The sequence below is a fragment of the Centruroides sculpturatus genome, unplaced genomic scaffold, assembly GCF_000671375.1.
Source record: "Centruroides sculpturatus isolate CEXI.00-Female unplaced genomic scaffold, Cexi_2.0 scaffold592, whole genome shotgun sequence".
NCBI lineage: Eukaryota > Metazoa > Arthropoda > Arachnida > Scorpiones > Buthidae > Centruroides > Centruroides sculpturatus.
This window is the reverse complement of record NW_019385417.1, coordinates 116154-142197: the sequence shown is the minus strand read 5'-3', so window position 1 is coordinate 142197 and position 26044 is coordinate 116154. Positions and strand designations below refer to the sequence as shown.

Sequence of the window (26044 nt, the reverse complement as noted above, 5' to 3'; positions counted from 1 at the left end):
ATATATAGAATTGATTGACTTTTTTTAACTTTGGACATCAAACTCGTATTATGATGATGACTTGTTTATAACACATATACAATGTCTTATTTATTCTATTTATATTTATTATAGTATAACTAGTCACAACTATTTTAAAAAATATATTTGTTTCAATATTTAACATTTTTTTTAATATTAAAATCTATATCTGAGATAAAGCATCTTGGCATCAAAAACATTAATGCAAAATAAATCATACTTCTTCAATGTATTAAAATATATTATGTTGTATGTAAATGTTTAAATTTCAGAAATTTAAATTTAAATCCACATTTTATAATCTAAAGCAGGGGTGTCCAACCTTTTTGTTTCACTGGGATGCATTGGAAGAAGTCAAGGAGTTTTGGGCCACAAGTTTATATAAAATATACTTGTGGCCCAAAACTAATATACAAGTATATTTAAAGATTAACATGTCTAGATTATAATAATAAATATTAAAACTTTATCACCAAAAAGGATTTTAAAAAATTCCTTCTACAGACACTTTCAATTTTTACTTAGAAACAGATAAATTCATTTATTATAAAAGGGACAAACAAAAATTTATTTGAAAAACACAAATGTTTGTTTTATTTGTGTCTCTAATTAATAAAAAGTGACAAAAATTTTAAAGTGCATTTTTTATTCAAGTAATATACAGTGGTACCTCGGTATACGTCTGCTTTAGAATACGTCCAATTCGGAATACGTCCTGTTTGAACGAAACAAATTTTGCTCGGTATACAACTTTTCTTCGGTATACAACATAATTCAATTATATGCGCCATCAATGAACAAGTAGCACTATCAGTGTACTAGACCAGACTAGACGTTCGCGGTGCAACGGTTTATAACTTTGTTAATTTTTTTCTGATTTTAATTCGTAAGTAAAATATTATTACTTTTATTAATAACGAATCGCAAAAAGGCAAATGAAAAGCGACAGAAAACTAAAAAAATGACTAGAATTACAATGGAACTGATGAAAGAGATTGTTGAGAAATATAAAGGTGGCATGCGTGTTCAAGATTTAACTGTTGCATACCGTATTCTGAGAACGACGATATGGACAATCGCGAAAAATAAAGACATTATTAAATCTGCTAACGCTACGAAAGGGGTTAAATCAATTTCTAAACAGGGATTGAAGACATTAGATCATGTCGAAAAATTGCTTTTGCTTTGGATAACTTTAAAACAGTGCTGGAGACAGCGTATCGGAAGCAATTATTTGCGAGAAAGCTAAAAAGATACACGCTGATCTCACAAAAATCAAGCAGGAACTAGCCAGGAAAGCGAGGTGTTTAATGATTAATCCGTTCTCGTGTAAAATTTTTTTTACACGAGAACGGATTAATCATTTTTACATTACTTCTTATGGGAAAGTTTGATTTGGTATACGTCCAATTCGGTATAAGTCCAAACATCGGGAATGGATTAAGGTCGTATACCGAGGTTCCACTGTATTTATAAATAATATGTAGCTCAAAAAGTAGCCAAAGCACCAAATGATATGTTTTACGTCAAACAAAAAAGTAGCCACATTTGGCGCAATGTAGCCAAATCTTGCAATGTTGGAAGAAATACTAAATAAAGCTGGAGTTGTGATTCAAAGAATTATAGACCCAAATGAGGGAGAAAGGAGAGAAAGGACAAAAGATAAAGAAGTGAGAGAGGTTGAAAAATTAAGGCTCAATATTTGCATAACAGAAGATCTATTTAACCTTTCTCACTACTATTATCTTTTGTCCATTCTCATCTTTCCCTCCTTTTCCCAAATTTGGGTCTATAATCCTTTGTGCCACAACTCCAGCTTTATTTAGTAATCCTTCCTCATTCACACATCTCCATGTATTTGAAAATATTTCCTTTCCACTCAAAAATAAAATATGAATAAAGGTTTACGGCTTTGTGAAACTTCTTTTTTACATTTATGCAGTTGAAATAAATAATAATAAAATTAAAACATTTGTCGATTTGTTTACACGTTTATTGGGCCGCATTGGAACTTGCCTTGGGCCGCAGGTTGGATACCCCTGATCTAAAGTATTATTTTTTTTCTTTGCAGGTAGAATTAAAATTCACGGCTCCAGCAAAACCAGGAATTTACCCTTATTCTGTTATTGTCCGAAGTGATTCTTATTTGGACTTTGATGTAACAAAAGTTATTAAGGTATTTTAATTTAAACCTTTAAATAAATACTTAATTCTTAAAATAACTCATTTAAACCTATGATAGATTAATTTTGAAGACTAACTAATATAATTATAATTATTTTTTTATTTTTGTGACAGAAAAAAGTGTCATGACAATTTTAAGCTAATTATTTTATATATTTAGTAATATATAATAGATAAAAAAATTACAACAATACAAAATAAAAGCAATTAAAAAATTTTTATTCATTGAATTATAAAGTAGACTTAACATTTAATAATTAACACTTTTATTATGTAACAGTTGGATGTAAAGGAGGCAAAAGAAGTTGATTTGAATGAAGTGCAATGGGATATTTCAGAAGAGGAGGAAGATAAAGAACAAGAAGAAAGTGCAGTAGAAGATTCAGATTTGGCTACTGATGACGATGATTTTGACGAAGACTAGAGAGAGAATATTGTTTGCAGCACTATTTACAAAGAATTTTTTGTATGGACAATTGTCAAAGTATGTTTTATTTTCAGGCATTATTTAAACTTTTCAAAATGTAGTAGGAAGAAATGTGTAAGAAGAATATTTTATATTTAATTATTTAATCTGTTCAAAGATTAACATTCGATAAAATTCACATCCAAAAAACAAGAAAGACGTATTTTTTTGCAACTAATGAACTAAAGACTTCAAATTCGAACCTTGACGCTACAATCAGTGTAGCCAATCTATGCCTCTATTTTCTGAGGTTATTTTAACACACAAAACTTGTCAGAGACATTCAAATTGTTTTCAACTTAAAAATAAAAAAGATTAAATTAATTCCTCGAATGACACATTGGGTTGGGTTCGTATTTCTCCATATGCAGTTTCTATTGCGTTATCATTCCAAATATCCAAAGACGTACGTGTAATTAGTATTTTTAATTATATGCTTTGTCAATGTAATCTAGTCTGCTAAAACTGTTGTGTTACTTTCTCATCTCAGAACTCAAATTTAGAGTATAATCAATTTAACCCCACAGTTTTTTTTTTTCATATTCTAAAAAAAAAAAAAAAAAAAAAAATTTTTTTTTGGGGTTTTTCTTTTTTTTGGCTAAAGAGGAAGAGGTAGAATTATGAAAATATATCAGCAAATAATAAATATATATGTATATACATAGCTCAAAATTTACATGAAATTTCATTTAAAATTCAATCCATAAGATGATTATTACTTCAGTGTAATTATAATTTTTGTAATTATGAAAATATCAAAAAATTTATGAAAATGCATTGAATTTGAATTTAATTCATTCATTATTGTTTACTTTTAGATAAAAATGAATTTTTTTAATGCATTTATATATGTATATATGTATTTTTTTTATTCATTACTAATTTAGTATCTATTCCTTCATTCTTTTTTTTGGCTAAAGAGGTAGAATTATGAAAATATATCAGCAAATACAACTAAAAATTTTTAATATACAGGATGATAATAATAATAATAATATGATGATGATGATAATAATAATAATAATAAAAGTGTGTGATGTATTTTTATACTATTACAAATCCAACTTTTCGAAATGTTGGGTAAATGTATTTGTGGTTTCTGCTACAGTTTTAAATGATAAATAGGGGAATATTATAATAGTAAATCTTTGGAAGGTATTAAATTTGTAGATAAATTCAAAAAAAAAGTGTTATTTGCCCATTCTACATTTGTGAAATCTGTATTTAAAAAAAATGAAAAAAACAAAAGATAATGAGAGAAAAAATAAAATCATCTGAAGATTTTGCATATTTGGAAGTGTATTATTTAATATGTATTATTTTTTAAAATAATTGTTAACAAATATAAAAAGTTTATAACATTTTTTAAAGGTATTTCTATTATAACATGATTTCTAAATATACACAGTGCCCCAAAAGAATTAAGTCAACCAAGGTATTTATTAAGATTATTTTGGCAATTGTTAAAACTCATTTGTAGCAATTCCATGTTGTTTACAACAGCCACCTAGATGCTCAAAGCAATTAAAGTATCAGTCTATTGCTCTGGGAATTTGGAATTGAATGTGAACAAGCAGTTCTTGAGGAATTTTTCCAAGAGATGCTGTGATTCAGATATGTCAAGACCTTGTTCCTTACCACTTGACTACCCACTATAGATATGGAAAAAAGCCCTCTTAGTGCCCAGGGCAGAAAGAACAAAAATAAAGATTTCACTTCAGAGGCAACTGAAACACAAAAAAAACAACATGCAGCTGCTCTGAGCTAGTTTTAATGGTTCTTACAAGTTTATAAAATATGTCTCAGTAACTCAAAAGCTTCTGAAATATAAATCTAATTCAAAGAAATTTAAAAACTTGAAAGTGCAAATGTTTATGGACTTTGCAAATGTAAGTTAATAAAAGAAAGACCAAGAGAAAATGACTGGTGCCAGAGTAGCCTGGCTTTTTTTTTCTCTAGGATGTTTGATGCAGTTTCTCTCAATTTTTCTCTATTGCCAATTCTCAACAGTTTCAGTTTTCTAAAAAGTTTTTTTCTGAAGAAAAACTTTTGAATTGTATTTATTACATTAGGTGAATTTAAGAAGATTAAATTATGTCGATGAATATATTAAAATTATTTTAAAATTTGTATTGATAAAAAATTTTTATTGTATCTTTGTAGAAGACAAAATGCAAGGTTCACGAATGTAGAAATGTCGCTAATTTCCCTTTGCAACTTTTAATCATTTCAAAATCAGTACAGAAAGACAATGAATCTTTTGTAATGAAATAATTTTTATTTGAGAAACAGTGGCTTTTTTAATCATAATTAACACAATATCCTACCAGTGTTGTGCAGTCCTATATTGTTGAAATTACATATTCTAGATATTTCAATGTGTTCTAATGCTAGGCTCAGAATATTTTGTAATACAAACAATTGAGTCTTGTGATAAAACAGTTAACTAACTTTTAGAATTTATTTTTAAAAAATTATTTATTCAGAAAAATTGATTTTTCTGAATAAATATTCTGAAACAACCATTTTACTTTTGAACACAAAATTTTGATATAGTTGATGACATGCTTTATTATTTACAGAAATTAGAGTTCATTTTCATTTAAGTTTGTTATTGAAATTCATAAAATACTTTTTTAGAATTAATTCTTTGATTTAATTTTTCAAAAATTAACTATAATGTACTTCCATTACTTTGTGAGTAAGAGTTATCAATTTTCACAATTAAGATGTAGAAAATTGAAAAGTCATCCATCATTTTTAAAACTGACAGGTCTCATGGGGACTCACTATTTTTCAGATTGCTCATTATTCACTACTATTTTTATCTAAACCTCACTATTTTCATTAATTTTGAGATTTGAATATACGTTACATGCTATATACCATATTTTAGATGTATGAGGTTTTTGACAAAATAGATTAAGTAATCATGAGGCCAATGAGAAAGACAGGCCAGGACATGCTTTTATCAAGTGAGCAACATAATGTTAATTAACTTTCACCATGTTCAAATTGTGTTTATTCGAATCTTAGATATTTTAAAATTTTATGTACTGTACATAAAGAACTGTTCTTTCAATATAGGATAATTTAAATGACTGATAATTTCAGGTGAGTATTTTATTTAAATTACTACAAATATTTTTGAATACTTAAACTTGTTAGCTCTTTTGTTAAATCTAAATGTTAAAGGTTATGCCTAAGTGAAAATAGTTTTGTTTTTTTATTTGAATTATAATCAGTATCCTCTAATATAATCAATCTTTAATTACCTTATAATGTAAAATAGCAAATTTCTCTTTTATCCAAAAAAATTGCTGAAATTTCATACAGAACTTCATTCCTAGGATAATAATATACATTGGATAAGTAGAAGTTACTTTGTGTATAAGAGTCTCCATACACACGATATCTAAACTTAATGTCTACTTTAGGTTTTATATATACTTAATTTACCAAAATATTAAAAATATATAATCTGTATATACTGTACTGTACTCTATAAATTGCCCTTTTAACCATGATTTTAATATTTTAAAACCTGTTTCAAAATAATAAAATTTATAGCTTTTAACATATTTATTTTATTTGTAAAAGAAGTATTGAAAATAATAGTCCATTAGAAATAGTATCTCAATAATTTGTAATAAAATAATATGAAGATTACATAAAATGATTTTTTTCAGAATATTAAGAAGAAAATTGTATGTGTTAACAAAAAATGTTCAGGTGCTGTAAAATAGCTGGTTGCAAATCCAACTGTAGAAATGAGAAAAAAAACTGTTACCACTTTTCTTCCAAAAGATGTAAATAATCCTTTTGTTTGCATCAAGAATTTTGTGGAAGAGGATATCAGAAAAGATAAGTGTATAATGAAAGGTAAAGTAAAAGAATATTTACAAAAAATACCAAAGTTAAAGTCAAATGCCATACCAACAATATTTCCTGGGATATCAATAAAGTTAAGTGAAAGGAACAAAACTGGAGTGGAACCAAACCAAGACTACTCTGATGTTGAAGAAAAGAATGTGGGAAGAACTCCAAGAAAGTTTGGAATCATATAAAAGCTATATAGAAACAAGAAGTAAATTTATTGGAGGACATTTGTAGCTATTACCATAAGTATTATTTTGATAAAGGATGGATTTTAATAAGAAATAGATTATTTACTGTATATGTTTAATTGATTTGTGAAAACAAAGCTCCTTTTATGATGGCTCAACTGTAATTAATACTACTTCACAATATAAAATGAATATGAAAAATGAAATAATATCCTTGCAAAAGTAGCTGTAAAAATTGCATGTTTTAAAAAATCACATTATTTTAGATGACCTGTTTCATTTTATTGAATATGAAATTTAGATATGAGAAAGTTATGAAAGTGGATAAAATTATTAAAGAAATTGAATGTCTGATGATGATAGAGATGCCAATTGTTTCAAATGAAAATGAAAGATATAATGGATATATACTTATGTGAAATCCGCGAATTTAACGCAGTTGTCGGGAAAAAAAATGTAATCAACTCCGATAGAAAAAAACGCTCCTGGTGGGAATTAGATCGGAGGTCACCGTTTGTGATAACAATTAGATGGGAAAGTTGACACATAGGTGTCAAAAATGCACCGTTATTATCAACATGTGACTCCTTTCCCGCGACAATCGAATAAAAGCCAGAGCCCCGGAAGCTCGGGGCGATTCGTCATAGGAAGTTATAATTGATGATAGTGCCATCTCCATTCCAGGACCTCCAAACAGCGGACCCGACCACCTAAAAGGGAGAAGACACCGGTTGGAAGATACCGAGGAATCCTACCTCTTCCATACAGACGACGTTCGCCATATCAACTCTCCGTTACGCCGAGAGGTATTTAGGGCCATTAGAACTTGTAAAATCGCTCTTTCTCGAACCAGAGATTAGACAAGCGACATAGTTACGAGATTAGTCGCCCATTTTATGTAAATAGTATAGCATAACCGCATTTAACCTTAGCATTATTATAGCCTCCTGTAATCTAGATTTAGTCAATCAATAAATGCTTTGTTATTCTGTTAAACCTGTCTATCGTTGTTCTAAGGACGCCTGCCGGCTTGCTCGCTTCCCCCACCACTCGCTAAGAACCCATCCGGAATAACAACGTGGGCGGTCCTTGCAGATATTGCCGAGTAAGTGGTGAGAAGGGATTAACCCTTGGCCCACGGTTTCTCACACTTATTTTGGCAGTATCATATATATTCAGGTCCCATCTTCAAACTGTTTACAAAAAAAAGCAAAAAAGTGTAAAATTGCCTCTGAAATTTTAAAATGACAAATCCAAAAATCATTCAAGGAAAATAAATATTCTATCATTTTATCTGACTTTCCAGTGTCTAATTACTTTATATATTGACAAGCAATCTATAAAAATGTGAAAAAATATATCGCCTAATGTGAGGACCCAAACGGGGTCCGAAAGAAGGCAATTAACGACTTTTTGAATGCGTCAAGTTTCGTAGTGCGAAAGAGCGAACTTAAAGATCGGATTTAAACAATGAACCTTCTGTCTTGTTAGAAGATTTTAAACAATAGATAGGGTAAAGTCGAGGAAAAGAGGTTGGAGAGGAGCAATAGATAAAGTCGAGGAAAACGAGATTGGAGAGGAGTCGTGTTCCGACGCGACGTTGACCTCTCCCGCGCCCTTCGGTGGGGTTTCGAATTGTCACCATGTGACGAGGAGAGACCAATGGAGAGGCGACGGCGGTGGAAAAATCGATAAAACCGCGCTTTCGGGAACTTTACGGGGTCTTGGGTTTTGGTGCGTAGTGCTCACCTGCTGGGATTTGGTGCTCACGGCAGAGATACAACGTAGGCTCTTTCGACGCCCTGGAAGCTGGTTTCGCCAACTTGTCACGTCCAGAATCATCGAGGTTCGATTCGTCCGCCGAGGACATCTCTACACGTGCTGTGCGTGCCCCGGGGCCATCGTTCTCTGCGTCCAGCGTGCCGAAAACACCCCAAGGACCGATCGAACATTCGAACTTTTCCGGGTTTTTTTGGGAACTGTTACAGTAACCCATCGTTGGATAGGCTTTCGCCTGACTTATTGTAAGAACAATTTATGTATATTATTAAACGGTTTTATATGGTAAACCTGTCTCGCTGAGTCATTCTGCGCCCACACAACAGTAATGACCGCTTGGCTGTCCCAATCGGCTGACCTCACACTAATATATAAATTTTATGTATATTTTATATATAATACTTCTGTGACTGTAAATTATTTTTTGTATTAATTTCCTCTATTAAGATGTTTTAAGGTGGTATTGAAATTTCTTATATTTTGTAAAGTATTTTAAAAATTTATATTGCGTTATTTCTGTAATTGAATTTATATTCATAAATAAGTTTTTAAATTCAACTTTATAAAATAAATCTGTTTATGTATATAAACAGAAGCAAACGCGTTTTCCTTCCCATAGCACTAAGTTGGTCTACGTGCCATGGCCCGTCTTTGTCGTTAACTCTCGTTGAAGGGAATTTTCTATTACGCAGTCACGTGCGCCACGATCGTTGGTTGGCGCACTGAGTTTCAAACATCAGAAGCACAGTGTTTACGCCGAACTCTATTGACAGCGGCATGAATCTGAGAAGAGGAAAGATATACTCATCACATTTTATTTTGAAAAAAGAATTAAAACTGGCAGGTGCAAATAAAGATTACACTAGTAGAAACTAGTGATGGGACAATTAATCGGAATCGGAAAAGTCGGTCATTTTCCGGGAATCTGAATCGAGCAAATCTCGATTAGTTTTCTCTCTAATTTTTTAGGTAATCGCCCAGCACGTACCCAGCACGTACAGCAGTAGTAAGAGCCTATACAGTGATACCTCGGTTTTCGTCGATAATCCGTCCGAAAACAATGGCGAAATCCGAAGCAATTATTTCCATATGAATCAATGTAAATCCAATTAATTCGTTCTAAATACTCCAAAATACATACCAAAACACATTATATCTAAATATATAAAATTACTTGGACTGACTGACTGACTGATTCATCATCGCCCAGAGCAAACCACTGAACCTAGAGGTGAAATTTGGTACACAGGGTACGCCATGAGAATGCACGCTAAGAAGGGATTTTTGGAATTCCCCGCGGGGGGGGAGGATTAAGGCTTAACCTGAAGAACGGCTTCTACTCACAGCCGGCCCTACCATAGGGCGAACGGAGCAGCCGCTCCAGGAGCTAAATCCCAGGGGGCGCCTCAGTGGTAAAGAAAATTAAAGGGTATAAATTAGGGGCAACCAAAGGGGCGTCATAATAGGATCTCGCTCCATCTTAAAACTTGCCTCGGGCCGTCACTGCTTCTACTGTACTATTTTAGATGCGATTTTTTGCTTTCAACTACGTTTAGTCTTCATTGAGTACTTAGGTGTATTAAATTGATAACATTTCAGACCAAATGTTCGAACCGTTTTAAATTCGAATTTATTATTGCATATTGGTTCGATTACAGAATACGTTCCAGAAAATTGATCAAATTGAAAATAGTTCATTTGATTCTCAGCAAGTCTCATCATTTTCAGCGGTAGGTGTTATATAACAATTACTATGGTTGTTGAAATACTGAATATAAATGGGGTTTGTTTGAAAAACCCCTGCGGGCGAATTCGCGGGTAACAGCTAGTAGAGAATAAATATAGTGTTTAATACTAAATAAGAAATAAATATAAAAGACTGATGTAAAGAATAAATGAACATTTAACATGGCATTTTCCATTATAGCGCTCAAAGGAAAGGAATAGGGCGTATTCAAAATCTCAGCATCAATCCAGTGATATGCTGCCGGAAATGACGCAACTGATGACATTTTCTATAGAACGCAAACCCTTACTGCCGGGAATTTTGGGAGAGAAAAACAATAAAATGGCGAATGATGAGGACTTCCATATTACATTAAATTTATTTTTGAACTAATTTAATGAAAACAGCTTAATGAAAAATGAATATTTCGAAAACAGAAATAGGGATAAAGACTTCTACAGTATTAAAATTTATTAATAAAAAATAGAGATAAAAGTTTTAAATAAAATGTAATCTTACGATTGATTTAATTAACAACTAAAAAAAATTACGTGATCTCTTACGTAAATATATTAGTATATTAAAATATTCTATTAATTAATTAATGTACTAACCGAATATTAATTCAAGGTTTATTCATCAAAAAATAAATTAAATTTAAAATTGTCAACGTAAAATGGCAGCCACCACGAGGCTCGTAAGAGCTCTATCTTGTTGATGTATCGAGCACCGAGAAAAACGCTGGCAGCAACCGGAAGTTATCTTAGATTTTGAACAGAGATGCTGGCTGCACGCTGATATTTTGAATACGCCCATTGTTTGACTAGATGCGTGGGATAATATTCACACAACGAAAAACAACGCCACACTGAGCAGGAAAACGCGTGATTTTGCAAAATTAACACTAGGGTCATGTGGGCACGCCGACGATAACCGAGATATTACTGTACATTTTTACATCACTTGCTGACTGCACTTACCGTCTGCAACTGATGTAAAAATGTACAAGATGGAAAAACAAGATGTTTAACAAGAAAGTTGTTCCACTTAAATTCGTAACCGTAATAAAATTTTGGATTTTACGTAAATGATGTTAATAAACTGGATATTGAAGTATATCGTATATTTATTTATTTAACTTTATTATTCATGAAGTTTTATTTTAAAAAATCATTTCTAACTTTTACTTTCTTATCCATTTTGTCCAATTAGAAATATAATTTTCTCCCTTTCGATGTCATCAATATAGCTTCCAACAGTGCAAACTATGACTCATTTATAGAGTTTATAAAATAAGCCAGTAAGATGATAAACTTTTTCTAATCTTTCTAATGTACTGCCAAAATAAGTTGAATGGATACAATAATAACAACATTCTACACAAGTCATATTGAATATTAAAACGTCTTTAAAAGAGACTCTAAATTAAAAAAACTATGAAAGCTTTCTAAGTTTTTTTTTAAAAACTCTATAATGTAACACAAATTAGTTTATAAACTGCTTTATATCAAAATTTCATTTTTATGAATTCATTGATAATATAATTAACTTAAATTCTTACAAAATAATATAAACTACTTTAATCAAATTTACTGAGAAAATATATTTTGCAAAACATTCTCAATTTTTATGCAAAAAAATTAATTCTCTGGAAAGGATAAAATGCGTGCATTTTTAAAGTAATGAAGACTTTAAAAGATTGTATTTAAAATCCTTAAAATTATCTTTTTTATTTTTAATATTTTAAAAGTACTGTAATTTTTAATAATTGACGAGAGTATGTCTTGTTTATAAAATCGTACTGCCTGCTGGGTAACCAGCTTATAGGTATGAAGAGTTGCATTGAGTTGCACATGTCAAGAGTTGCAATTTGGCACAGAGTATTAGGTGTCCAAATCATGTCCGCATAAGAAAAACTAGACTTGTAGGTACTCGGGGGACCGAGAACCGAGTCAAAATAAAATTCAAAATGGCGACACTCTTTACAAACAGGCAGAAATGGAGATTTGCGCATGCGTTGGAAGTTGGAAATGCGAACGTTGCGAAATCGAATTTTGACAAACGAATCTGAAAAAAAAANCCACGATACATTTGAAAGTTCGCGCTCAAAACCAGCGATACCAAAGATTGGAGAATGAGAACGAAATCCGCCTTGAGCATCAAAGTGATTCCGCTTAGTAGTGAGTCTCTGAGACATATCTTGTCCCAAATACGGCTTTACCGTTTTACTTGTTTATATTTAATTTTGCTTGCAATTTTTAATCCTTGAGTTACAATTAATTAAAACTTGTAATTTTTTTACTCTGGAAAGGCCGAGCTGTCAAGGTGGCAGCCTACCGCTCTGGGGAACTTGGGATCGAAAAATCCCCGGGAATTTTTCGGAAAGTGGTCCGTCCGGATATGTCGGGCTTTGTCTCTCACCACCCGGGGACCTGGCCGAATCTATAACGGGCTTGCTAAGAGGCCCTCTTAGTGCCCCACAGGGCGGAGTTATAACTATAGAAAATTTTGTTTTTTTTCGTAAAAGTAAAAAAAAGTTGTGTTGTTTGGCACAAAAGATAATCAATTGTACATTTATTTTAATAATTTCATTAATTTCTGTTTTATAAATCTGCCTGCTTTTTAAAAATAAGCGAATTCACATTGAATTATCCAGATACATAGTTTCAAATCCAGGCCAACGGTCGGCAAAACAGTTTAAAACATACAAAATTATATATTTTTTCAATCGAAATATATAATTATTTTTAATATTCAGTAAGTTTACTTATAATGAGAAAGTAGTTTTATCATTATAATTATTAGAGTTTTTGTTCTGATTCACAGATGATGCTGTAATGTGTTGAGTTTTCAAATGCAATTCACGCAATTCTAAGTAAAAACAATTGTTTGTGCTATTTTTACAGCAGTTGAGTTTTAAAAATTGATTTTTTAAGATGAGTCGGTCTAGACATAAGAGAGCTTGCGGCCGAAGTTTTCGTGAACTTCGAACGTCGAGTGCCGCAATCTTGTAAGCCTAGAAGTTTGACAATGGCGTTTGGAATGTCATTGAAATCATGCTCCACGTTCCAAACGCCATTTTCAAACTTTTAGGCTTACAAGATGGCGGCGCTCGATATTCACGCTTTAGGCTATGTCCAGCGACCGCGGGCGTAAACGCGCTTCCAAGCGGAGCGGACAAACCAGTTCAAGCAAATGTGTGTGTCCAGAGTAACTGCGTTTAGAGTGTAGCGACCATCAGATGATGCTTCTACACGCGCGTGCAGGAAGCAGCTACCAAGCCAGTTTGATCGCCGCTTCCAACGAAGAAAATGGCTGATTTCAAGATGAATGTAAACAGAATGACAAATAAATTGTGTAAATATGTTGTATGTACTTTATTTAATAATTTCTGATTTTGTTAAAAAAAAGAATATAGAATAATAAGTTAAAAAAACTTTTAAAGATTCTTTATATTTGTTGTGTATCTAGTTAGTGATAACAATTAACTGTCAAATTTACCGTTTTAATGCTTGTCATATTTTCCATAATAGCATTCGACGAAGTCTTCTTGCCGCCATATTCCGCTCTAGACAGAAGTCGCTCCCGAGTTGAAAGCGCGTACAAAGATTCTTTCCGTCTGCAGTCGCTGGACGCTGCCACGTAGGATGTAGCCTTACAGATAAACTTCAGCCGCAACCTCTGTGGCTCCAGTGAAAGATTTTAAAAAGTGGTTAATTCGTGATAATAGAGAGGTTGCGGCCGAAGTTCAAACGTTAAACTTGTACGGCAAGCAGAAGTACACGTTTGACGTTTGAACTCCAAGTAAAACACGTTGCGCACTGACTCATGGGATATTATTGAAAAATGGCGGAAACGTTTAACAACAACGAATGTTACCAGCAAATAAACTATTTTAAAGTATTTATGGGATGTTTAATAACACTAAATAAATATTTTTAGTTAGCGTCGTCTCCTACCGCACGATAAGACTATCTCATACTTTTGTTGAGGGAAGTAGTGGCTTATGTAAATCCGAAAAGTAGCTCGGGAAATCATTTTTAGAAAATTTACAAACGTATTATGCTGCTGATGGTAGATGCTGTGAAAGAACAAACCTACTCCTACAGAATTATGATAAGTTATTATGAACAGAAATATATGTAAATACTATAGGCACTTCATATCACTTGCAAAAAATTGAATAATTAAATTTCTGGATTAAAATCGTCTTTCTTTACAATATTCTTCGTAAATGCTTAAATAATCATTATTTTAATAAAATACGTCATAATTTTAACCCAAAACACACAAAAAACTGAAGTTTAAGCCGAATCTCTACTCGTCGTGCTAAACGTAGCGAACTCTATTATCAACTTTCTAGAATTGCCAGATTGCGGCGCTCGACGTCCGACATTCACGTTTTGAGCTGAAAATGTCGGCCTCAACGTCTCTTATGATATTTGTTCGGCACGTTGCATCATTTGTCGAATCTCATTTAGTGTTGAATACGGTGGAATTAAAACATTTATGAGGCATGCCGATTGCGAGAAGCGTGAAGAAAGAACTGTATCGTCTCATTAATTAACTTTACCTCGGTCTTCGCGTCCAAGGACTTTAATTAAACTACTGTAGTATATAGTCCTTGGTCGCGTCTGCCAACTAAACAGTTTCCAAAGATGGCGACCAGAAATGACGTGATGGGATAATTATTTGAATAAGAGAATTAAGTGTAATTTCTTTGAGTAGTGTTGTAATACAGTAGAGCATCGATTATCCGATCCCCTATTAACCGTCACATCAGTTAACCAACCGTTCTAGTCGGCAAATTTCAAATGTCCGCTAGTGATGCGGCGCTACAATACAATATTTGGCTGTCTTGGCTACTTTAATATTATTTTTGTTAAATTTTTGCATGTTTTAGCTGGCAATACTGGCTTGACCATGAAAGAGAGACCAGTATTTAAACGAGACTTAATTTTTTAATTATGAGTGGTTGTTTGTTTTGTGAGCAATAAAATAATTTAAAAATAATTTTTAACGATGCAATAGCGACGATTATTATTTTTTAAAAAAGTTTTGTTAGGCTTAACATCGATGAAAATTTAACGCGAAGTAGGTTAACGATATACTAATTACATTGGATATACTAATATACAGTCGACCCCCTATAATTACGGTCCCTATAGTTACGATTCCTATAAAACTACGAAAAAATTGCTACCGGTATCCGTAAAAAATAGTAAAAGTTCCCTATAAACACCTCAAACGTCATCGGGAAGCCGAACTACTTTCCCGCCGTCCGTAGCGCCACGCTACGGAGAGATTTCTATCGTCTGGACAGTATTATATAAATTATATATAAATTAGGTACTGTACATATAATTATATATTAATTATATATAAATTAGGTACTGTATATATAATTATATATTAACTTATTGTAACTTTGTTATAATTAAATATATAATTTCCGCCGTCTAGCGTGGCGCCACGCTACGGAGATTTTTACGCTAACTATCGTCTGTCAGTATGTAAATTAGGTACCGTAAGTCTAATACAGTACTGTAATTTTATACATTTCTTGTGAAAGAAACATTTCTTATTCAACGGCGATTAAAATTATTTATATTAATGATGTCTCCGAAGTTCTACGAAGTTTTCACAGAAAAATAAGTTGTTAGAAATCGGCCGCTCTTTGCTGAGCTGTTCCGCGACGAAAACAATGTTGAGCAATGGCAATGTCGAATGGTGACACTCGGTAAGTAATCCTACAATTTTTTGTTTATAGCGTAGTTTATACGGATTATTCCCAAAAAATATATACGTATTTTGGAAATGTTGAGTCGGATTAGTCTAGAATCGATTAATTTTATGGAAGAAAATCTTTCAAACAGCCGTAGTCCGTAAACTTTGCACGTGTCGGGTTGTGATTGGAAGGATTCGTAAGAAAGCGGATTCCTAGAGAATGGAACGTATCTCTATCTTATAGGGGGGTCGACTGTACTATACTAATAATGTATTTTTTCATTCTTTTCGATTATCCGACCAACCTGAGTCCCCAATTGAGTCGGATAATCGATGCTCTACTGTATTAACTTTTTCTGAAATAAAATTACATATTTATTTCATACTACACAATAAAAGATATCCACATATAAATGGAGAATTTTAGTCTTTCTTTCCAAAGATTGATTCTGGATTTTCCAATCGTTTTCCGTTCTTAATCATTTAAAATTTTATTAGAATTATCTGACAATAACTGAATATTAAGACTACGCAATACTTAACATAAAAATCACTAGAAAATGCCGACATTTGCAAAATGCCACAATTACACCCTCGGCATTCTTTCGATTCCTAGGGTGCGTTCTTTTATTCCTCCGCGCGAGCGACATCCGTTTAAAAATTCCTGCGGAACACGTTCCTAAATTCCGTTCTGAGTGCGCGCCGTCGAACGGCAAAAACAGTCGCTTGTAGCAGTTTGCGGTGGAAAGCAACATGGAGTCTGTCCATGGCTCATATAGTTTCGTTTCGGGGTCCATTGTGTGGTTTTACGAATGAAAATTTAAAAGTTGTGAAAGCGCAAGTTAGTGCACGCGGTGATGTGTTTTTTCGAATGGTAGCCGGCACTCTAATTTTTGTCGTGACTATTTTGAATGCTGTTCTAACAAATAATCCATTTTATGGTTAAATTTTACAATTCTTTTGCCTTTAAAAGCTCATATTTTAGAATTAAAGATTCCTCATTCACGATACTATCGATAGTGCGGTCACCGCCATCTTTCTTTCACCGTCGTTCCTAAATGCCTACAAACAGCAGCGCACTCCCGTAGTAGCGGAGACGTAAAGCGACCGCTATTAATAAACGCACCCCTAGACGCACTGTTAAGCTCCACCACAGGGAAACAGCGAATGGGTTTTAGAATTGTGTTACAAACAAAGAAAATCCTGAAAACTCCATGTGGCCAGCTTGTTAGAGGTGCGAACTCACGACCCACCAGTGTGCAGTGGTTTTATACACTAGGCCACTGGTGGACATTTATTTGTTAATAAAAAATACAATGTCAACAGTGTTATGTATATTTTCACATCAAAAGAATTCTATTTATAAAACTTTATTGTAATAGTAAATATATATTTTTTATATTTACCAAATAACATTACAATGATTTTGTATTTGCAATATCCACATTTATTTTTTCATTATTATGTAGAAAAAACTTTAGATAAATTATTATTATTACAAAAAATAGCAAATAAAACAGTCAAAAATTATTTTAATTAAAATATAAAATTATAAGTAACTGAGAAAGTATAGATTTATTTTGGGTTTTGGATTTTATAAAGCAATTACAATTCTTTAAATCTAAAACTATGAAAAAAAATTTGAAATTATAATAGAAAAATAGGCAAAATATGAATTGGAGTCAAGCTAAAAATTTTCAGGAGTTAACTGATCCAATATTTTCACCCCATTTCTCATATCATATTTAAATAAAAGGAAACTCAAACTTCTTGTTAGGGAAACCAGAAATATGACTTTAGGGAACATTTATGGACTATTATTCATGGAGCTTCAGCTAAGTACACAACTAAAGCAGTTGTGATATTAACTTTCATGGGTAAGCTGACATGATGGTAAGCCTAAAATAGTCTTATTTCTGGGTTTTATTTTATTTATAATCTAAAACATTGCCTTTTATTACTCTCACTTAGTATTGAATTTGTCCTCTTTCTTTTTCTAGAATTTAATGTCATATAACTGTTGTTATAGTTTGATGATGATGATGATGATGATGATATATTTGAAAAATTACTAACTGGTCTTTTGCACCATATTTGGGAGTATTTATCCTCAAAATTGATAAAATTATTTGATTGATTTGAATGCCAGTTTTCTTTCAGTGGATAAAAATCAGAAATACTATTTTGTGACGCAAATTCACAATTGTATGGATTTAAAGGTAAACAATTGATTTGATTACTGTTATTTATCCTAGGATAATCATATTGATTGAGAATCATGTTATTGCCTTTTCTGAATGATGAGTCATTTAGGGAATCATCTTTAAAATTGTTTGATGAATAGTCACAACTTGATTCAAAAAACGAACTTCTTTGATGAGGAGATAAATACTCATAAGAAGAATTGATGGAAGCTTGACGATTATGATAAATTGGAGAACTTGTACAATAAGGAGAGGGATATTCATAAGAGGAATTGAAAGTAATTTGACTATTACTATAAGTATTTATTGGGGAACTTGTTCGATGTGTTGGATATTCATAATAGGAATTAAAAGGAGTTTGGTTATCATGATAAGCATTCATTGAGGAACTTGCCTTATCCATAGTTCCAAATATGAAATTATTTGATTGATTAGGTTTTTCATAAATTACAACAGAGATTTTAGAATTTTCTTGTGGACTGGCTCCATAGAGTTTTCTGCCTTCAGCTATATCTAATCTGACTTTCTTCAATCTGTAGCCTATCTGAAAATCTATATGTAACTTTGGTCCAAAAATAGGATTTAATCCAACTTCTCTTGCAGCATTACGCATTATCTTGTAGGCACTTCCTCCTGAATTATCAATGCAAAGGAAAAATGCTCCTGGCTTCATACTTTCAAATATATTCTGAAACAAAAAGAATCTGCTATAGTAATATATTAATAAGTGTATTTTGCTCTTAAGGTTAGCCTACTGCTCTTCTATTATAATAGATATAATAGAACTTAAGATATGTGTAACAAAAGTATGTCAGGTATGTTGTATTTCTGGCCAGATTTCTGATACAGTTAAAGTGTCAGCCTACTGTTCTGGAAGACCCAGAATCAAATTTGAGTGGTCAAAAAAATACCAGGAATTTTTTGAAGGTATCTTGATAATCTGATTTAAATAATACATTAACAAAAATTAATAAAAATGGGAAGTTTTGTTGCTGCTGTATTACAGAAGAAAACCACTAGCACTTATCAGCAAGCAGCTAAGTGTGTAGGATAGGGTGTATTCAAAATCTCAAATATCATCTGGATGCTTCCAGCAAACTTTAAAGATCTTTTTTTGGTGCTTGATACTCCAGCAAACAAGATGACAGCTACCGTGAGGCTCGCAAGAGCTCTATTTTGCATTGGCAATTTTAAATTTATTTTTGACAAATAAATCCTGAATAAATTAACATTCAGTTAGTATATTAATAATTTTTTAAATATATTATTAATAGTATATCTACATAAGACATCACATAATTTGTTTTACTTGTTAAACTGTAATCTTAGGATGGGTTTAATTATTTAAAACTCCCACAAAAATTTAAAAATTTTCATTCTTCTTTCTATTTTTGAAATATTCATTTTTCATTACGTTGTTCTCATTAAATAAGTTCAAAAATAAATTTAACATAACATAGAAGTCCACATCATTCACCATTTTTCTTGGTTTTCTTTCCCAATATCCCCAGTAGTCAGCATTTGTATTCCTTTGAAAACACCAGCACTAGCATCACAGCATCACTTCCGGCAGCATCTCACTGCATTGATGCTGAGATTTTGAATACGTCCATAAGCTACTAATAATAAACACTAAAACAATACAGTAATATCTAAAAGAAAGTAGCATTTAATATTCTGAAACAATTACTTATTATGATGTTTATCAATTTGATCTAATAATAAATATATTTTGGTCAATTTTCATGTAAGCCCCCTGTCTATTATAGGTACTAAAAAAATACCAATTAATCTCAGAAGTTACAATTCACTAAAATTATACATTATCCTCAAACTATTTTTTATAACATGCTCCAAAAAATTAAAGAAATTACACATTAACACTGTGATTTCTATTTTATTTGTGTTTATATATAACACAGGTCTGCAGTAGAAAAAGTGTTTGACTTATATCCTTTTTTTATGCTGAATTCAAAAATTTTACTGGTTTTTCTCTATCATGTAAGGTTTTTCTACAAAACCATTTTTATTGGATAAATTGATGCTTTCTTCACATATTTTTTCACCCATATTAGTGACACGTTTCAGTAGCCATAATTTAATTATGTTGTTAAACGCATTGGGTTCAGGAGCAATGGCCATCTAGAAAACAATTACAACCTGGCATAAAGAATAGTGAGCAGCAGCTAGATGAACACAGAGAAAGTGCTGCTGCCACCCCTGCATATTAAGCTGGGATTAATGAAACATTTCAGTCTTTACCAAAGGATGGAGACTGCTTTTTGTATTTATGCAAAAAGTTTCGAGTCTTGTCCAAAGCAAAACTAAAAGAAGGTGTATTTACAGGACCTGATATAAGGAAATTAATATCAAACACAGAACTTCTTTCTGCAATGAACAACAAAGAACGGGATGCCTGGATTGCATTTAAGGCAATAATTTCAAAGTTTCTAGGAATCAATAAAAATCCAGATTATAAAGAAATAGTAGAGAACTTGTTAATTAAGTACCGTGAACTGGGCTGCAATATGAGCCTCAAGGAACACTTTCTGAACTTGCACTTGGATTACTTTCCTGAAAATCTATGGGTTGTAAGTGAAGAACAAGGTGAAAGATTCCATCAGGACAGTAAGGAAATGGAAAGATATCAGGGACGATGGGATGTCAGTATGATGGCAGATTACTGTTCAATGATGCACAGGGACATTCTAAATGCAGAACGTAAGATAAGGTCCACAAAACACAGTTTTAGGGGAAAAAGACCAGAACTGATAAGCACCAAAGCTAATTAGTGGTTTATGGTGTATTTTTGTACCCATATGTGTTAATAAACTGAAATTAGTAACTTTTTCTGCATTAAAATAAATTAAAACTTTATTATACATGTGTATATGTTTTTGTGAATTTTTGATAAAACTTTGTAAAGCCTTTGTATCAAAATGTTACATGATGGAAACATTTGAGAGATTGTTTTTATTGTTGTTATCGAAACCGTGTTGTTGTTTATGTATTATATACTGGCACAATGAAGTGACTGTTTAATCAACACTTGGCAAGTTTTCAATCTTTATTCAGTCTAACTGAATAAAGATTGAAAACTTGTCAAGTGTTGATTAAATGGTCACTTCATTGTGCCAGTATATAATAATAGATTGTTTTTAGTTGTATCCATAGTTAGTAAAAATCACATCTCAAAGTCCAAACAGTTTTTTATTAGTTGAAATTTGCAGACCTGTGTAATATGTTTTAATATTGCTTAAAGCAAGGAAAAAATCACAAAACTGGCAAGAGGGAATACAGAGTAATGGAAACTTGAACTTACCACCATTGTTTGGTGGTTTCATCCACTCAGCCAGTCGTAGTCCATTTACTCCTGATAAAGTCATTTTGATTTTTTACTTAATTGTTAGTAGTGACAAAGTTAACCTTTAATCTGCAATTTTCATTTATTGCACCTTTAATGTTTTGTTTATAATATAGTATATATGTGTGCGGTATTATATCATACAGTACACGTATTCAGTATATATACAGATACACACCTGAATACATATATAAATTTCTAAAAAATTGAATTAAATTTTTAAGAAATAATTAAAGAAAGTAAATAAATACCTTTAACACGTCGAAGCATTCATTATCAGCGCTAATTGCAGATATAAATTTTGTCATAATAATTAGATCAGCAGTTTGAATGGCTGCTCGAACGTTTCCAGATAAACAGTTAAATAAATCTTCGGCTAAATATTCCGTTGTTATATTTAAAAACTGGTCGGCATTTTCACTATACAATTTGTTCATAATCTTATGAAATATCGTTTTCCACGAAGAATATTTATCAATCAAGGTACAATTAACCTTCACGCCCGACAACAGATTCAAACGATGTCGGAAAAACATCAGAATGCCTACAATATCGGTGCCCGGCCCGGCACCTAAAGAGCATATATTAAATGACCAAAATGATCTTAATCGTTTCATCCATTCGATGTATCTCTCCAGATTACATTCACGAAACTTTTCGAAAGTCCTGGCAACTAAACAGGAGTGGGACGTTGCGTAAAGATAGACGTAAGCGCATCTGTTACCGGGTTTATCGAAGTTAATAGCATCACTCTCCTTTATTAATCCACTATTTGAATATTTTTCCAATATCCATTGAAGACATTCTCCAATATTTCCGTTCGACAGCTGATTTACGTGTTTCTCTTCGGCGACAACGTTTCTGTATAAATTATAAAGGAAATCGGCCATTTCGAGGACGAATAAATTCAAAAATAGAGATATACGAAAACGTAAACAGCGCGAAATATCGTTACCGACCCTACATGCGGTTTCTCTCTCACTAATGTTTCGAATGTCACCCGACCGGAAGTTACGAAGTTTCCTGGTGTAGTTAGACACAAGGCCCTAGATTATCCCCAAAGTAGCTCCAAAATTTCCCCAAATTAAAGGATTTTATCGAAAAATTTCCCACGCGTCATGAATTTTTAATTATTTAAATATTTATACAGTAACTTATTATCGGAAAGAATTTTTCAGAATTTTTAATTGAATTTTCGCTTAATATTTTGTTTTCTTTCGTAATTTGAGAATGTACGGTACAGTCAGGGTACGGTACGTCATGAGAATGCACACTAAAAGGGAATTTTTTGAAATTTCCCCCGCAGGGAGAGGGAAAGAGTTAAGGATTATCCTGAATAACTCTGCTTCTATTGTACTATTTTAGATGCTGTTTTTTTTGCGGGAAATCGAACATATTTTTAGGGAAATGATGACATCAAGTTATTTTTTACAACTCCACTGTTCAAATTTCTATATATAATCAGCTCATTGAAGAGCTCAAGACATCAACATCCTTAATTCTCGTGCTTCCTTTGTTAATTTAAAGAGAAACATCTAAATCAAAATAAGATTTTTTGATTTCATCTTCAGTGATTTTTCCAAATTCACAAAGAAATTTAAACACATTATTGCACTCATTTAGATTTTCAAATCTTTCCTTAATGAAATTTAAGGCTGTGTCAACAATTGTTAGATAAAATTGTATTTTAAACAATTTTTTTTTTTTTGGATTTACAGATTTGTTCGTCGGGACTTTCATAATCAAAACTGGCAAAAGTTCTAATCTCACACGATTTATTGGGTTAAATTTATGATTAATGCATCCGTTGTCATAATTTTTCACTTAATCTTTCCTCTTCTTTCCAAGACTACATATATTCAAGTACAAAGTAACCGGTTTCAACTTATTTCTACTAAGAAGTAGTTAAATAATTAAGTGATTAGGGAATTAGGGATATAAATAAAACCCTGCTGCAAGAGTCGGAATTTTACTTATAACTGAACTTTCTCTAGCCGAGTACAATGGGGACTGATTTCTTGGTAACATTAGATGTAATAAAGACAGAAATTTTTCCAGTTCAATGAGAGTGACTGAAAAGTTGTAAATTTTGGAAATTCTCACGAACACCTGGTCCTAAAAGGAATTAGTTAGAAAACAAATGACGGACAATCTGTTAAGTTTAACATATATTTAGATTCTTACAGCTATGGTGAGAAACGTTTAAAATTTACTACAACCCTGTCGCGTCCTTTGAGGTACACTAGTAATGCGACAAAAGAGGCATTTATGATTTATATAAAATTATATTTAAGACGCCATAAAGCTGTTAAAGTCATAAATGATGTTATAAGTGCGAGAATACCGAATATCTTCCTACACTTTAATTAAAGCAGTGTTTCCTAACGTGATGCCTTCGCCCCACAAGGAGCAATTCGAAAATGAACTCGTCCAGAGTTTAAGTTAACCGTATGGCCGCTGTATATGTTAGGGAACAAAAGAATTTTAGAAAGTCTTAGGTGGTGCACAGCACAAAAAAGGTTGTGAAACACTGCTTTAAAGCAAGGCTGCCCAAACCCAGGCCCACGAGCCACAAAGTGGCCCGCCAACGCATTTGAATTTGCCCGACCACTGCTGTCAACCGCCAACCGCCACGTGATTGGTCGAACGCGGAATGAACTTAAGTCACCGCCACACTGCCGTTAATACCTAACCTACGCGTTTATTACACTTGTTCTATTAGTTTTGAGTCGACTTTTGTGTATTAAAATTAAATTGTCGTCATCAAATATTTAAAAGTTATTAGCTAATAAGCCCCTTCTTAGGTCTCATTGATGTATTTTTTATTAGGTATTATTAAAACAACTTAAAGCTTTGTTTGATTTACATACCTATCCATTTATAGAAGAATCATGAGTGTAAGCAAGTATGATTCACTAGGTGGCCCGCCGGCTGACATGTAATTGAAATTATAGCTCGCCTCCAAAATGAATTGGGCAGCCCTATTTTAAAGTGTTCAGCAAATCGATTTCGTGATACAACCTTTGAACTTTCACTGTATAAACGCTGTTGTCGTGACGGTTTTAAGTTTATCTTAATTACTACTGAACTATGGTTCTTGTAGAATGAATAACTCGGGAAAAGTTTATGGTTTTTTGGTACCATAAGTTTAATTCCAACAATAAGACAGAAGTTTAATGACAATATGTATGATGATAAATGGTGATTGACAACTTAACCAGATTATCTTCTCTAACAGATAAAGAGTATTGTTCGACTTTTTACAATCTGCCCTCCTCCCCATTCCTATTTTCAGTCTTCATGCTAGTGATGGGCACAATCGACTGAATCAATTAGTAGTTAGTATCGTTTATAAAGACCGTTTATAAAAAAATTAAACATGGAATTTTTATATTAATGAAGTAAAATAGAATGGACCGTTTGTGATCATTATTCTATAGATGTTTGTATCGTTAAAAAATTTATGATAGTGGTCCATGGAATTCGAAATTGAGTTTAATGATCCGTGAGGTTAGAAAGGTGGGGATCGCTGACCTAGATAACTGACTACTATTCGAACCGGCTTAGAATTAGAAACCTAGAAATTTTTTCTTTTATTTCATTGCTGATGGATTTCTCGGACTAGCCGACATAATAAATAAATGGATTTTTGATAAATTATTTTAAGAAAACAATTATAGTACGATTCTAGATAAAAATTTTAAACATACAACAATCTCAGAGTGGTACTTTTATGATAAAAATAAGAAACAGATCGATTCTAGGCGCAAAATATCGCAATTTGAAAATATCCTTATTAATTATGAAACTGGTAATGCAATAACTGATCAAGAAACTACTGTTTTAAACTTTATTATTTATTAATGAAAGTTTCACTGTAGCCTATTATAATTTCTTGTTTACAGTTCTGACATAACTTAGGAAATGTAGAGGTTCTTAGCCAGAAAATATTTCCAGAAGCACTTTTCCTATTGAGAAAATATCAACTTTTAAATTGTCTTTATTTTATTTGTAATTCCACCTTATGATCGTACGTGTAAACATTACTGTATTCATTTTGTATGAAAAAGAATTCATTTATAAGTTAGGTTTCTATCTAAAAATTTAACTTATTTTCACTAATAGTAATTACGAATAAAGCATGCATAACTTGTAATTATGATCAGAAAATATTACAAATCGACTTCCGTCTATTGGCTTTGCCACAGCGGCATAATTTAGAACCAATGTTCGCTCAGAGACTAGACCAGTGTTTCTCAAAGTGGGGCCCACGCCCCACAGGGGGGCAGTTTGATTTTTAAGAGGGGCAATTCGAAAATGGACTCGTCCAGATTTTAAGTTAACCGAATATCCGCTGTATATGTTAGGGGAGCATAAGAATTTTAGAAAGATTTAGGTGGGGATAGCACAAAAAAGGTTGGGAAACACTGGACAAGAAACGAAATTGTCTAACACACAACCAGATTAAACCACTTTTCAACTATTCTTAGCGGAGAAAAGATAGGA

At 32.2% G+C, this 26044-nt stretch overlaps 3 protein-coding genes across 3 annotated transcripts in view; 2 read left to right on the top strand and 1 right to left on the bottom strand.

Moving 5' to 3' along the window:
• The window catches only part of LOC111638771 (translocation protein SEC63 homolog), an 82430-nt gene extending 79453 nt beyond the window's left edge, over window positions 1-2977 (top strand). Inside the window, exons 18-19 of the mRNA XM_023384526.1 lie at window positions 2093-2197; window positions 2486-2977. Of these exons, the coding sequence (XP_023240294.1) occupies window positions 2093-2197; window positions 2486-2629 (249 nt within the window). The 3' untranslated portion in view covers window positions 2630-2977. The remainder of the gene's footprint in view (window positions 1-2092; window positions 2198-2485) is intronic.
• A 12988-nt stretch (window positions 2978-15965) lies between these two features.
• Window positions 15966-21232, top strand: LOC111638783. Its single transcript, XM_023384540.1, has 2 exons — window positions 15966-15983; window positions 20521-21232. The coding sequence occupies exons 1-2, from the start codon at window positions 15971-15973 to the stop codon at window positions 20964-20966; spliced, it is 459 nt and encodes a 152-aa protein (XP_023240308.1). The 5' UTR covers window positions 15966-15970; the 3' UTR covers window positions 20967-21232.
• On the bottom strand, window positions 16296-23056 carry LOC111638782. The gene is made up of 2 exons (XM_023384538.1): window positions 21790-23056; window positions 16296-18862 (listed from the first exon to the last, which is right to left on the bottom strand). Exons 1-2 carry the CDS (start codon window positions 22426-22428, stop codon window positions 17903-17905), a joined length of 1599 nt encoding a protein of 532 aa, XP_023240306.1. The 5' UTR covers window positions 22429-23056; the 3' UTR covers window positions 16296-17902.
• Between the last annotated feature and the right edge of the window lie 2988 nt (window positions 23057-26044).

Excerpts from the sequence above, each read along its gene's own strand:
- LOC111638782 (XM_023384538.1), bottom strand. The coding sequence starts at position 22,428 with ATGGCCGATTTCCTTTATAATTTATACAGAAACGTTGTCGCCGAAGAG. Across the intron at positions 18,863-21,789 it reads AATGCTTCGACGTGTTAAAG|AATATATTTGAAAGTATGAA; the intron begins GTATTTATTTAC and ends TTTTTGTTTCAG.